Source organism: Channa argus, chromosome 14 (genome assembly GCF_033026475.1).
Source record: "Channa argus isolate prfri chromosome 14, Channa argus male v1.0, whole genome shotgun sequence".
Lineage (NCBI taxonomy): Eukaryota > Metazoa > Chordata > Actinopteri > Anabantiformes > Channidae > Channa > Channa argus.
The window spans coordinates 5,163,261-5,178,977 of NC_090210.1; the positions used below are offsets into that span (position 1 = coordinate 5,163,261).

The 15,717-nt window shown below is 40.8% G+C and overlaps 1 protein-coding gene across 9 annotated transcripts in view; it reads left to right on the forward strand.

Annotated features, from left to right (window-relative positions):
* fgf12a (fibroblast growth factor 12a) overlaps positions 1 to 15,717 on the forward strand; it is a 33,596-nt gene that overhangs the window by 14,379 nt on the left and 3,500 nt on the right. For 3 of the 9 annotated variants that reach the window (XM_067473994.1, XM_067473992.1, XM_067473987.1), the window contains exons 2-5: positions 3,205 to 3,315; positions 7,126 to 7,229; positions 9,675 to 9,725; positions 15,201 to 15,399. In XM_067473994.1, the coding sequence (XP_067330095.1) occupies positions 3,205 to 3,315; positions 7,126 to 7,229; positions 9,675 to 9,725; positions 15,201 to 15,399 (465 nt within the window). Of the gene's footprint in view, positions 1 to 256; positions 305 to 3,204; positions 3,316 to 3,340; positions 6,999 to 7,125; positions 7,230 to 9,674; positions 9,726 to 15,200; positions 15,400 to 15,717 lie in introns of those variants that run through there. The other 6 variants (XM_067473991.1, XM_067473986.1, XM_067473993.1 and 3 more) reach the window with 4 other exon arrangements.

Below are 15,717 nucleotides of genomic sequence, written 5' to 3' on the forward strand. Positions count from 1 at the left end.
CAGCAGAGACAGACAGACAGACAGACAGCAGAGACTCTTTGGGGCAGGTGGGTATATCCTTTCAACTGGCACACATGAGCGGATAGAAAGGCAGACAGACAAACAGGTGCTGTGTGTCCTCTAACTGATCATCCTTCTTATTTGATACTGATGCCTTTCCATATATGTGCATATAAACAGCCAATACACTGGAGAATTTATGAATTCTGCCTGTTTAAAAGACTGTTGTTTTTCCTTCTATTCCCCCCTTTGTAAGATGCACCCACGAAACCTCCACAGGTGACCCATAAGGGCTGCAGGCTAGGTCAGTAGCTCAGCCTCCATCCGTGTGTGCTGTGTTTCTTCTCGTCTCCACCCCATCTCGCGCCCATGTCGACTCTCCCTCGGCCAGGGAGGGGGGGTGGGGTGGGGAAAGGGGTGGGCTGGTTGATGGACAGAGAGGGAGGGAAGGGCTTGGGGGCTTCAACACCTGTCTGACAGCCAACGACCCTCTCCCTTGCTGACTTTCCTTTTTTTCTTTCATCTCTCCTTCTGTGTGGCTTTTCTTGGGTTTTTTAAGCTTAATTTCTTACCCCCTTTTTTCCTTGTAGCTAAAACTCTTCTGTAGTCAGTCGTTTGTTGCACCTCTGTCTTTTTCTCTCTCTTCGTTGTTTGGCTCTGCCTCTTCTCGTTTGTTTTTTGCCTCATTCTCTATGTCAGTCAATGTTGGATCAGTCTTTTTTCTCGCTCCTCGTTCTGTGTCTGTGAATATGTGTCACACACTACTGTGTGTAGTAGAGGTTTTGAGGTTTTATTGTATATTTGTACATATGGATATAATGTGTTTATCCTTGTCAAACACTATATCAGAACAGGTGATCATTCACCATTTCATGGTCATGACGCCATTTGTCGACATACCTAAATGTTTTGTCCTTCTGTATTGGTATGAGGTAAACATATTGACATTTTAATGGCCCATACATACACACATTGCCGCTGAAAGACATTTTCACGCACATACAAGGAGTTTAGCTAAAAGTCGCTCTTTTTACCTGACACACACATGAACGCACGCATGCCCGCACACTGCATACTCTCTGTTAAATGATTGGAACTGATGGCCCACATCGACGTCTTAATTTATGGAGGTGTAGTTATCACATGTGATTTACTGACATGTACACTCCCATGTGCCTTCACACACACGAACACACACAGAGACATAGGGGCACACATGCTACCACACACATTCTGCTCGCGCTGCCCGTGATGGACGATGAAGGGCCTGTCCAAGGAATTGATGGCCCCACCCCAGGGGTAGGTGAGTTGGGGATTGATGGTCAGGATGATGTACAGTTGAGCAGACGTGAACCCATTCTATCTAGGGGTCACTACTCAGCTAAGTCTTTCTATCTGCTCTCTTCTCCACACACTCCTGTTCTGTACAACATAAACAGAGAACCACTTTTTGTAATGATCAGATTTTAAGGCAAAAGGTTTTTCTTCTTTTCTGTCCTGATACAAAGCTCTGATATGTGTTTGTCTGCCAAATCATTTAGGGATTAAATGTGCCTGGCTGCACCACACTGAAGTACATAACCTCTAAGTTCTGTATTGACCTTGAGGGACGGTCAGGCTCCCACATGGTCCTTTATTCCAACCACATAAAGCCATCCGAACATGTTGTGTTCTTGCGAAGCAAACATTATCCGTTACTAAAGGTTTACTTAGGCACATAAAATGAAACTGAACAGCAATTCACTTGTGACGCACAATTTGTTTCTTCGGTCAGCCAGACATTAAAACAAAGGATTAGTAATATCCAGCATCTGAGTTACTGTTCGATTTCAATGGAGCTCGTCTCAAAATCTTAACGAATGCAAAAATAACACATTAAGTTTTATTATTCACAGCTCACCTTAAGTCACCTTGAGTTTAGTATTGCTGTCACTCAGTACAGTTTTCTATTATTTGAATGACACAGTGTTTGTCTTGTCAAAAGCCACAACCCAAGTCTGGTTCGGGACAATGGTGTCACACACACACACACACACACACACACACACACACAAATGCTGTTAAACACCACACAGACCATGATGGACACCGCACGCATTTTGCCTCAGATAAACACTATTTTAACACATATACTTTTTCTCAGCATTGCCTGAGGCTAAGAGGCTTTCTTTGCCCTGAGCTAATCCTCATTTCCACATGCTCCCTTGAAGTGTTAAATGCTTTGAGTAGCACACTGGCCAAGTGCCAGATGTCACAGCCTCAAAGCCGGAGGTCGGTTCAGGGTTACAATAATGAAAAAAGTGCAGAAACTTTAGGCTGGGTCAAGAAATAACAATCAGACAGCCTGAACCTGCCGTCTGTAAAATCTCCTCTTGCAGTGAGAATCAATTAAATGTCAATCACATTTACCCCAAAATGCACATCTGCTGTCAGGGTGCATTAAAATATGATTATAAGTTTCCAAATGATGCAAAATCATTTTCTCTACTAGATACAGTAAGACATTATGAAAAAATAACAAAATTCTTATTGATTTCCTGTCATGGTCTTTCCAATTCAAAGACCTTCTATTCAAACAGCCTTTACCCTTTTTAGCGATTATGTGGTACAACAGATGACTCATTGCAAAGTGTCCATCATAGTCATTTTGATATTCAGCAGCCTGTAAGACTTAAATAAAGACTTAAAGTGAAGTGTTTCTAGAGCCTGGAATGTACTATGAGACTGTTTTGGCGTTTTGAAAATAGTCATAATTAATCATTCATGTGATTTATTAGGCAATGAACTTGATGTTTTTAATAACTGTATTTAATTTGTACATTGCAATAACTGCAAATGTTGCTTAATGCACTCAGCAAGTTAACAAGGGAAAAATGTCAGTAATTATTTTGTAGTGCTCTTCATTCACCCTACACTCAACTCACCTTATTTCGGTTAAGTGAGCACAGAAGATTCTTTGTGACAGTATTCAGTATTTGAGTATTTGAAATGGTTTGTAAAAGCTAATATAGCTGAAGGCAGAAATGCCCCTCATTTGTATGTTTTTGACATGATTATGGGAATATTGTTCTGACTGTGTTGTTCTGACATATTTTTGTTGGGAATGGGGTATGGGGCTGTGGCGTGGCCAATGTTTTGTGTGTGTGCGTGCATGTTTGTGTGTTTGTGTGTGTGTGCATGTGTGTGTGTGTGTGTGTGTTTCAGAGCCGCAGCTGAAAGGCATCGTGACACGACTGTTCAGCCAGCAGGGCTTCTACCTGCAGATGCAGCCAGATGGAACCATCGATGGCAGCAAGGACGAAAACAGTGACAACAGTAAGTGGAGCATTATGGAAGCTGCAGCTTCCAGAATAAAACATGTAATGGAAATGAGTCCGTTGGTTATATAATACATTACCTCATTTTATATGCTGTGCTTTGTAATTTGTAGTTCTTATATAACCGATGCTATTTGGACTGCCCAAATGGGTCCACAATTATTCGAAGAAGCCTTCATTGAATAAATTATTAAAAAATCTACCATTTTTAAAAGGTATTATTCAAAAAAGTTCACAAGGCAGAGTGACCTATTTTCTACAGATGTATGCATGAATAGATACTAAAGGCATCAAAAGGTGTCTTAGTTTGTCTTTGTAACAGAATTATTTTAATAACTAATCAATTGATTACTTACGGAGCATCTTGTATTGAGATATATATTCGTACGTAGCATTAAAGTCAATATCCCCGCTCTGGCCTTACTAAGTAAACCAATTGTACTATGTACACTGTATGATTGTAAGTGTCACATTGTTTTGACGTATTTATCTGTTACAACTGTGTGATTATCTCAGCAGAATTTCCTCCTGAAAAAACTAATTGTGCACCGTAGCCCCACAGCTTCACTCTCCATCACTAAGATCCTCTCCTGAGCAACATCTTTGCAATATTTCACCACCGATCTATAGTGGACTACCAGTGGATAAATAGGCTCTAGGGATTAGTCCCTTAAAGCTTTCACACACGCCTTCCACGCTAAGAGGACAGAAAAGAAGAAAATCAGTAGAGTCTTCTATACTAAACCATAATAAAACATATGGGCTTTTGTAATATCTTCTATGGGAAGTGAATTATCAAGTAAAAGATATATGTCAGCAGAGAATGATCATCAAAGCGATAATGACGACACTCTGGGGTCTGGAGTGAAGCCAGACAGGAAACCAATCACACCTTTCTACACTAAAACATCCTGCCAATCTTAAAAAAAAAAAAAAAAAGAGCCAAAGCTCTTGGACCATGGCAGCAAAGCATTGAAAAGAACAGCCTCTTCCTCTCACTCCTTGTTTTATATTTTGGAAGGTGATAGTCCTTCTGTAAGAACTATTTATAGTATAAAGGAGGAGACAAAAGGGATTAAACAGCAAAGTGGAAAATATTATGACAGCCACATAATGCATTTTGTTGGTTCTGTTGTGTTGCAAAAGGTTTTGGCTGATGAGGTTTTTGTTGAGAGGGTTTCCCCATCCTCAAGGTAATCCTTTTGTTAAGCAGTCCCACTGGCCCTGGGATGGAGGAATGCAGTGAATAATTCAGCCACAGGAAACTAAAAATACCAACTTCTACGTTAGTACCCAATGAATAATTCTCTATATGAGATGCCTCAAGCCCAGAGGCAGTCCAAAGGAAGACACAGAAAGAGAGCAGAGGAGAACAGGAGGTGCAGCCAGACTTTAAGTGTTTGGAGTGAAAACATGGAGACAGAAAGAGTGAAAGCAAAAGAGGGAGTGATTATGTGGGACAGAAATTGACAAAGATGATTTGGTATTCAGGTCCTTCACTGAACTATTGATTTCCTAGCTGGATTATCCCCCCTGTTGGACCACGGCACCCTTTGACCCGCAGCATCCTCAGCAGTGGCAAATGGAATGGAGTAATTTATTTTCCGGGGGAGGTACAGTGGAACTGATGGGATGGAGGCTCCCGGTGCCACCTGCACATAGATTATATGTGTGACCTAAAGCATTGCAATTTCATTTTGTGCATTTCTGTGCTGAACAATAGCAAGGATACAACTGGAAAAATGCACAAAAAATAATAATAAGAAAATTAGTTTGGCCTAAAATAATTAGTTACTAATAAAGGTGCTTTAGCTGTGAACTGTATGGAGGAGCTAAGCTTAACTGACTGCAAGAGCCATGAAACACCATTCGGTAATTTAACACCCATGTTTAAATTTGAGCAGTTATTAAATTGATTGTAATCAGTTGATCGCCTGCAGTAATTAACTCCACACACTGAGGCTTCCAGAAAGCCATCACCGTTAATGAGACACCTGCGGTCTCAGGCGTTCCCATCTGCCTGAGAGTCTCCTGGTTTTGATTGGACTATAATTGATCTTAGTTACTTTTAGATCCTGTTACTAATATCAAGTGTTTTATCAACTCTGGCACTGATGATGAAGGAGGGTAGAAAACAGTGTGGATAATCACGCATACTAAGACAGCAGTTCACACCCACACTTTGCATCTTTCTCCGGATTTAGAGATACAGTATGCTCTTGGCATTTGAAGTCTGGCTTACTGAACCTTTCCTGTGGGGCTTAGATCCTGCTGTGCCAGAGTTTCTTTCTTAAGCCTATATATGCGGGATTTACTTGTAGGCGATCGCTGCTCTATTGAAAGACGTTGCAGTTTTAAGGATTTTGCCTTATTGCTTGTTTAAACCTATTTTGTAAGGCCCTCCGACAATAGAAGATCCCTCCAAATATCATAGGGCTACACCAGTGTAGCTGCTGTCTTTTCTCCGTGAGAGATAGAATTGAGGTTATTATGGAAAGAGGAATAGCCTTCAGAATAGTCATCAGGTACTCAAACAGCAGTCAGTGCAGCTGTAATTATGAAATCCATCAACCGCAGGAGCTACAAAGAGAAAAGCTGGAGATTTAGAAGGTAGCTAAATGACAGCTCGTGTCAGATGTCTAATTTGTTTGGCAGAGAAACACGACCAGGACTGACAGATTGTAATAACAGCAAAATTGTATTAAGACTCTTTTATGTTTCTTTTCTTCCCTCTATTCAAGCCGCGTCGTTACGGTGAGGCCCTATTGCAAGTTGGATTTCTCAGAAAGAGCCCGAATATGTTTTAATAACTGAAGGGGCGCTGGGGTGGAACACTCCTAGGTTTTAGTGATGACTGAACTGTGGACTGTGCCTCTGAGAGACACCGTCAGTCATTGGTGTGACAAAAGCAGCCATGGGAAGTAAATGGAAAAAGGCATGAGGCAGCAGACAGAGGGCATGGAGATAAGTATGACGAAGATAAGGTAAAAAAAAATAAAAAATCTGGCATTAAGAAGCCTTAGAAAATGAGGTTTAATGCACAAATTCTGCCTTTATACCCTAAAAGCCTTCAAGGGTATTAAGAACTGCAACAGTGGTCAGTGTGTATCATCCGCACCAGTGGCCTAAGGGCAGACTGAAAACATTGGCAGGCGAAAGCGGCACGTCGATATTTATTGAGTGAAATTGAATCTGTTCGGAGGACAGACCCATGTTGGCACGTCTCCTCTTGTCCCTGCCAGCTTTATCAGATAGTCCCCATCGCCACTTGCAGAAAAATCAACCCAACGATACAGGGAGCCTGCAGTACGTGAAGAGTGTCCTCAAACTTCAAGCACAGCAAAGACCATGAAGGTCACAGTTCATTCCCTCACCCACAGAGATAACTCTAATTCAAATGTTGTCCGCTGGAGTTTTGCAGATTGTCGCCTAACATTAAAACCTTTTAGGAGGTTTGACACTCTTTCGCACGCTTCAAGAAGACCTATTTTATGTGCTCTACTATACGTAAAACACATATAATAGGTCGTATGGTTGAACACACAATAAGTTCTGTAATGTTAATGCTTTGCTGTTAAACTGAGATGCCTTCTGTTGTCCATGTCCTGTACTGTCCACTTTACAGCTGAAAGACAGCCAAAGACCAGAGATCACAGGCAGTCATGTCAATAAGCGTTAAAGGTAAAAACTCAATTGTCCTGCTCTGTCCTATATGTCTGATGTCTTGTTTGTCTCTCTCTATTTGCATCACTCTTTACCCCTCTCCCCTCCCCACCTCTGCCCCTCACTCACTCTGTCTGGCCTGCAGCTCTGTTTAATCTTATTCCTGTGGGTCTGAGAGTGGTGGCTATCCAAGGAGTGAAGACTGGCTTCTACATTGCCATGAATGGCGAGGGCATGCTCTACAGCTCGGTAAGCCAGAAAGGACCCTTTGCTCCACGTAGGGTTGTGCATGTGTGTATCAGTATGAGCAGAGTATTAGTTCATTTACATGTGTTGTGTTTTGTTCTGCTTGTTGTCTCTTTGAATATCCCACTGCAGCAAATGCTCAGTGCTTCCAAATCCTTTCATCTCTGCTCTATTCGAGAGCTTTTCAGATGTGCCTTTGTGTTGCTGCACAGCACTTATTCCCCCCTTGATTATTGAAGCAGCACCGTGCATGTTTTACATTTAATTTGACATCAAGTTCAGTGCTCAGCCCTTTTTAATATTGCCTCTTCTTCTTTTCCTGGCTACTAATGGGGGCTCGTTATGTAGCAACTATAAACAGAACTTCCACTGAAACTTTTAATGTGAATAATGTGGCTTTGTTCAACATTCATCGGGATTTCTATTTCTATGTTCGGGAATAAATGTAAACATTTTGCCCAGCTCTGCACATGCTTAGGAAAAACTAGCATTTTCTGACGTTTAGCAAAAATATTTAAAATATGTACTGTATATATTTTTCAAAGCTCAGTCGATGAGTAAATATTGTGATGATTTTATTTGCAAAGTAAGGAGCACGTTGTGCACAGTTGTGTCTAGCAGCAATTTGTGTGGGGGTGGAAACAGGTGGGGAAAATATTAAGCTGTAAATGGTCCGCACTTATTATTCGCACTGACAAGCACACAAACACCCATACAACGATACACTGATCTTCCTGCGCCACAGTCGCCCCAGATAACGTTTGCATTGAGAAGAGATGCTTCTGAAGCAAGTTTGTGAAAATGAGTTGCAGAAGGGGAGAGTGTGTGTGAGAGAGCAAGAGACAAAGAGGTATAGAAACAGGAACATATCCCTAGTTGGCGTAGTTATGTAACCTCCAGTATCACTGGACCTAATACGGTTGAAAATAGTTCTGCTGAAGAAGGAAGAGGATGGGAGGGAGGCATTACCCACAAAACATTAATGAGGGACCTGCCTGATTGGCAGGCAGGTTTGATGAATGACCGACAAAAGCTGGAATTCACAAACTGCCCGTCAAACTTTCCAAGGAGTCATAAAATCAAGGACACAGTCACTGTGGGCTTTATCGCAACTAACATTTATTGATAAGGGACGTGGTTCACTGCGAAACAGACAGGATAACATTTTGAAATACAGCAGAGAAATGATGTACATGCTGCCTTTTAAAAAAGTGCACTTCAATAATTGCAAAGTCTAGTGGATTCAGTGCCATTATTTCTGATGAAGAAGCTTCCTCTCTACACCTCAAAAGATGCACAAGTTCAGAGAAGGACGTACAACAAACGCACCGGCCGTTATGACTCACTCGGGTAGATGTGTTCATTCATAACCAAAGTCTCTTGAACATAAACTATGTATCCCTTCACCCATCTATCTAAGTCCAATTAAAGCCCAGCCACAGCCAGACAGCAGTGTTTTTATTTAATACATTGAATCCAATTGAAATGCTGTATGACCCCCCCCCATCCCCCCACATACCGACCCAACCTTGACAAAATCTTAATTTGCGTCAGAGAACATGATTATTGTTAATCACAGGTGATTCAGTAGCTCATTGTGAAACGGTAGCTTTCACCTTGACACACATGACTCTCCACGAATCACTTTTATAATCAGTTTCATGAGAGCGGGGGCAAACCTTTGACCTTCCTGCCACTATGTGCTCGTCAGAAGGCATTTCTGGCATTTCCGTGGCAAAAGATGAAAGGTCACTTTAATTAAAGCCATGAAGAGGAGGTGCAGTTCCTTAGATGTGAAGCGTGGAAAATCAGCATGCGTTGGTAAGCAGAATGCGGTAGGCTGGATCACAGGGAAGCTTCTAAGCCTTGGAAAGCTGCAGAGTGCTACAAAAACATAAAACGGCTAAATTAACATGCAAGCCATTGGATGAAAGTACAGATAGCTTTGGTTTCTCTCTCTAATTTTCCAGTTGAAGTTATCTATATGCGATGGACAGTGTGAGGACATGTTGTAAGAGCACAGTAAATGGGAACATTTCTTTACTTTATTTACACTTTTATGAGAGCTCTCATAGTACAATCACAGCCATAAAATACTGTAAGTCCTTCACTTTTATTCCTCATACTTACTCACATTTACTTTTATTTTTGTTTGTCCAGGTCTTCATCCTTTCTCTTTATCTTTTCTCCCACCTCCATTTCCTCCCAGTCACTCTGGCTCTGCACTCTCCTTCAAGGTCTCCATTACTTTCTTTTGCTTCCCTAAACTGAAAAGTTTCTTACAGCTTGTTTGGTTGTCTTGTTTTGTCTTCCTAACACCTGAGAGCAGAGATGCACAGTTCTCTTTCTCACACCCCCTGGGACATAATTACAGAGGGATATCATCCTGACTCTCCAACACTCCTTCCCCCTTTTCTTTTTCTCCCCCTGCTTCTTTGCACTTGTTAGTGTGGGAAAGTGACAAGCTTTATCTTCTGCAAGCTTTATCTTGTCAGGCAAGTATGTGGCCATTTTATCTATCTATCTATCTATCTATCTATCTATCTATCTATCTATCTATCTATCTATCTATCTATCTATCTATCTATCTATCTATCTATCTATCTATCTATCTATCGGTCGATCTACAGTATCACAGGCACACACATCTTTACTGTTCTATTTATCTTTCAATGGGCATCTCAGCTCGGCAACTTTACAGTATGTCACAGAAAAAAATAAAGTACCACAGTAAAACTTTCAGCGAAGGCCCTGAGGGAAGATTGACAGAGAGTTAGTGAGGAAGGTCAGGGAAAGTTTCAGATTTTGGCTGGGGGCATTTGTAACTCTTGTCTCTCTCCTGTTCTCTCCCCTTTTCCGTGTCTTGCTCTTTTTCTGTCTCTAGATTTTAAAAAAAGGTTTATACGAAGCTATTATCATGTTGAATTAGAAACTGTCAAGTAAATTCTGTATTTTTAAGACAAGTGCAAATGTTTATAATTTCTTCAATTTTAATTTATTCGATTTCTTCACTTAATCACTTTTAAAATGTCAGAAAAATGGGGAAAAACATGATATTTTAACATCTGTGTTTGGTATTTCTCCTTGATAAATAACCTCAACAACTAATCAATCAACAAAATTGTTGGTGACTTATTTTTTGTTTGCCTACTAATTGATTTCGGCTTTGGCCCAGTTGTGCCAAATTGCATGTCTTTGTTGGCACTGCTAATGACGGATTGTGGATAGAGACAAAACAAGAAATTAAGAGAGTCAGGAAATGAGTAGAATCAGTAGAGAAATGTAGTCTTTGCATAAATTGGACCATTAGATAATTTCTATTTGTTTGTGATTGGATTTTAGCTATTTTCCATCTATGTCCTCTTTGGCACAGGTTTTGGAAGGACAAAACCGGACCTTGTTTAAAAGTGATTGATTTTCGGCATGAGACAGAGAAAAACATAAAGAGCGAGGGGAGGACACAGAGAGAAAAAGTGAGAAAGAGTTTTTCCGTTTAAGTAATGTCTAGACAATCCTGACCTGAATCTCTCTCAGAATAATAATGAGCTCCCCGGGAGTTCCACGGCAGGACTGGGATTCTCAATGAGGCCAAATCTCTCACATACACCAGTGGCTTAGGCCCTTATTTAAATGGAGGTCCTCCCCAATCCTCCACGTTTATCCAAAGTCAAAGGACATCTGTCAGCAGCAGCAGCAGCAGCAGCAGCAGGGTCCTTTAATGCAGAGCCGGAGAGCTGCCTTTTCCCTTGAATGGAGGCACTAACTGATTCGGATTCAGGATGCACTCAACCCAACTCTTCTGCAACCCACTTTGTACATGCCTCACACTCTGCTCCCCTGCTTTGTATTTATTTTAACCATTTCTACACTGGAACTCCTACCTTGCCCCCACCATCAACAAACACGCATATCACACCACTCATATCTAAATATACAACATCCTCTGACATTTCTGCTGGTGTTGTTATTTGTTTGTGGTTTACTTTGTGCAGCTACGAGTTCCATTGTTCACGGCAAGTCAGCTTTTGCCAAAGCACTGATGCAGAAATAGCACAAAGCTGTTATATAGCCCCATTTGATGGACATTGTAAATGCAAGTTTTATCACACTGGTTGTTCTGACATGCAGTAAACTGGGCCCCTACAATTGGAGGCTACTGCTCTTACCTCCTTTTTACCTTTTTGTTGTTTTCTCATTTATATTTTATGACCTGCCTGTAGAATGATACCTGCCGAGACAAGAAGAAAGTAGTAGAAGTAGTTCCACTGACAACATTTTCTAAAAATTGTATTGTGTTAAAAACATTTATATTCTGTCCCCAGTTGCATAATGTTTGTTCAGCAGATCTCCTGTGTGACCTCTTGGGGTTATTTATCTTTATCTCCTCACTGAGACCCTTAGAGGTCGTGTGTGAGAATGTTCACATTCCCAGTTTCACTAACAAGTCCTTCGCTTTTCTCCTTCAGATCACCACAGAATATAAATAAGCATCCTGTTAGCCCTGAAAAGTGACACTTCTTCTTTTTTAATGTTCCTTGTTTTGCAGCGGTAACTACTATTATTGGATTATTTATTCCAGGCACATGTAGTGATAGAGGAAATCTGTTGCTGTGCATTTTAATGTGAGACAACATGAAATTGGGTCCACATGTGTCAGTTCGCCAGTGTGTATTTTTGTGCATTTCTGTGGACCATGCATGTCCATTAGGGGGATTCCATTAATCATGGGAGACTCTGACCCTGTCTCCTCATCTCCTATTTCCTCTCAGTCATCCACAAACAGGGTACTCTGTCAAAGATTTCAAAGTCAATTACATTCCACCCCTGTCATTCCCAGGCCTCAGGCAGGGTACTTTCTGAACTGCTCCAGGCCTTTTCCTGGACAGTAACAGAGTGTTGTCCTTGCAGAGAAATTTGAAGGGGGTTCTAGAGTGTGTCAGCAAAGCAAAGTGGCTAAATGGGAAGCGTAGGATAGTAGAAAGTCCTTCTGTGTATGTGTGTTTGCTCAGCCTGATTTGGGCTGCAAGTACTGTAGATGAAAAATGGACACACACTGGTGTATAATGTATCACTGCCTACCCCCTGCTCACTCAGACACATATGTTCACACACAGACAAAGGCAGCCAGACACACTCAATGTGCCCCCCAGAGCCCCGACAGAGAGAGAAGCGTCTGCTGTTTGACAGTGTGTCAGCAGGCCCAGATAAACTCCACCACCATGTCTCCACAGAGGTTATCCTCCCTCTTGCTGACCAGCGAGACATTTTCACATTGCCAAACATGTGCCCTCACCTTGCCCGAGTCCTTTACACAGCCTGCTGTGCACTGCTGTATCTTATAAATGAGCAGTCGCACCCACTGTGACTTATTTGGCTAAACCGTGCCGTGCCACGTGCACAAAGAGGCGGATGCACATAGTCGTAAAACAATCATTTTTATTGGGGTGAGTTTAAAGCTGCACTCATTGATATTTTTACATGAACAATGGATGAAGTAATGCGAAAGGTGTTGCTAATAGTGATAAACATGCAGAGGCTATGCAGTTCCTCTACAGACCTTTTTAGCTCTCAACTGTTACCATAACTTCATATAATCCACAGACCTCACTATAAACTGTTTTCATATTCGTCAAAAAGTAAGACTGTCCACAGAAACAGACACAGGAATTGTAAATGCAATTATTGCTTTAACCCTCACTAATGAAATTTTATTGACTTTTGTTAGAATAGAGGCAGAAAACTAGGATAGTGACCTGGTTGGATACACTGTAAAGAAAAAATTATACATGAAATCAAACATTTCCTTATTGCTTCGGGATGTTGGTGACCCAACAATTCGACATCATGTTTGTCATCCTCTCCTTCATAATTTATTTCTTTATCCTATAATCTTTTAAAGCTCTCATACCCACACAACACATAAACAATCACCTCCAGCTGGAAGCAGAATTGAGCTGTCAGTCAAATGGACAAGCTTAAAAGGCCACAGAACCCTGCAGGAGATATTAATGAATGAAATACAGCACCAACACCCAAACACACTTACAGCACGAAGCCTGCTCAAACTGAAACTGTCCGACATCCAACAAGCCTGCTGTTCTGCATCACCCACATCTAATCCGGACACACACACAACTTCCCCGTCCTTCAAACAGGCTGGTGTTAGATTTTTATGTTGCCTCTTGCAATCAGAAAACATGTGAGGAGGAGCGCAAAGAAAAGGGCAAAGGCTGATGGGATGTAGCATTCAACTGCTTTCTTAAAGTTACAATATGTCACTTTTTCAAAAACATTTTGATAGAAACATAGTAATGACAAGTTTAAATGCGGAGAAGTGTTTCTGCAGCCTCCTGTGACACAGAATCATTAGACAACACTGTCAGCAGTGCAGAGATAGTCACTTCTAAAAGTCTTTGAAGGACGTTTGCCCTTTTAACCAATCAGAGAATTTCAATTATTTCTGCTTCAGTAGTAAGTTTTGAGCATTATCATTTATTTTCATTTTATAAGAAAGACTACCTGAAAGGCTGTGCAGAGAATTGGCCGTAGCTGTGTCGAATTATTTCAAGTCTCTTTGTATCTATAGTTGCACATTGTTACTTTAAGTAAAGACACATTTCCTTCCCTTTTTAGCGGCAAATGCCACTATTTTTTATTAATCTATTTTATTTTTTATTTAATCTATTGAAAAAAAATGCCTAAATTTCTGCAGTGAAGATCTGTAATTATTTAGAAGGCCATAAACGATGCTTCTCCTCTGGCACTGTCATAGCAATAATCTGGCTCTGAACTGTCTTTCCTTGTTGTCCCTTCGACTTGTTGCTTTGATAGTGAATCTGAGAGATAGAAATGTTCCATGGTTTCTAGTTTTTTATATCATTCTCATTACTTGGAAGAAGGTGTGTGTGTGTGTGTGTGTGTGTGTGTGTGTGTGTGTGTGTGTGTACGAGAATGGGAATACAGTATGTTTACTGACCTTGGCAATGTACACATGCTAGTGACGACAGCCAATATTGGCAGAGTGAAACAGACACAGCTTTCATTTTTTTCCTATATTATGATTTAATTAAACTAACCCATCTGTTTTTGATGCTGGCTATTTCTGCCAGCATCAAAGCATTTCTGCTATTTATATTTGAGACTGACGTGGATACAAATGAAGTTTTCTTGCTTTGTTGCATCTATATGCAATTCTAAAAAGCTAAAACTGTAAACTATAGTAGCACTACAAAGTCAGCCAATTTAAACATTAGCAGTTATCAGAGGCAACAGTTTTCGGTCCCTATCAGACCATAATTATGATTCTTACCCCCTGACGTAGTTATAATGAGTGTGACATGTGGTAAATTGTCATCTAGTGACCAGGGTGGCATTTGATGATGTATTTTAAAATGAACAAAGTCTTTGAAGGGAGGAGGCCGGGGTGGACAGGTGGCAAAAATGAGATCCCAAGTTTACCAGTATATCTTACAGCATAATGTGGGTGGGTGTCCACTAGCCTTGGTAGTATAGGTGACACGCAGCAGGACAGAAACCCTGAACACAGAAATCAAATCTGCTAAGCAACAAATTAAATCCACTTTTTTGATCATATTAGAGCCCAGACCTTCTACCAAAACAGCGAAGATATTATGAAAAGATCCCACAAGAGCTATTCAGACTCAATCTTAAGATCATCAGAAGAAATTTAATTTAAGAAGACATTTAAGCAATTCTTTATTTGAGGTTATTGCTGCCAAAAAAAAGTTCACTAACTTTTCTAACAGCACTGTGGATGTTTCATGGGTGTGTTTGATAAAGTCATGAAGAAGTATAATTGTCACTTTCACGAGCACATTGTTTTTGTCTGTACTTGTGACTTTGATGAAAATCAGATCACATTTTTTGACCGACTGGTGCAGAAAACCAGGTAATTTCAATTTGTTTATATACCTTTTGTTAATACTTTCTATCCCCTACTGTCTGATATTGCAGGAAATGTTCACGCCAGAGTGCAGGTTCAAGGAGTCCGTTTTTGAGAACTACTATGTGATCTACTCGTCCACTGTGTACCGACAGCAGGAGTCAGGACGGGCCTGGTTCCTTGGCCTCACTAAGGAGGGGCAAGTCATGAAGGGCAACCGGGTCAAGAAGACTAAGCCCTCATCACACTTTGTTCCCAGGCCCATTGAAGGTATCACAACTCTTGTGAAAATGCTTTTAAAACATTATTTATTTTGTAAGCTATTTGTTTGCTATTTGTTGTGATGCATGTTTTTTCACTACTAATGCTCAAATGTACCAAGCAAGATTCAGATTTCCCACTCGTTACATGATGATATAGTCTGCAAACCAGTCATCTAATTGCTGTTTTTAATACTTTTTTCAAGGTTGTATGAAAACACATCAAATTAACTCCGGAAAACAATTTGTGTGGAGCAGTGAGCCATGGTTGAGATAAAAGAGAGGGAGGACACCGCTATGTACAGTGTGGCCATGCAAACCAAAAATG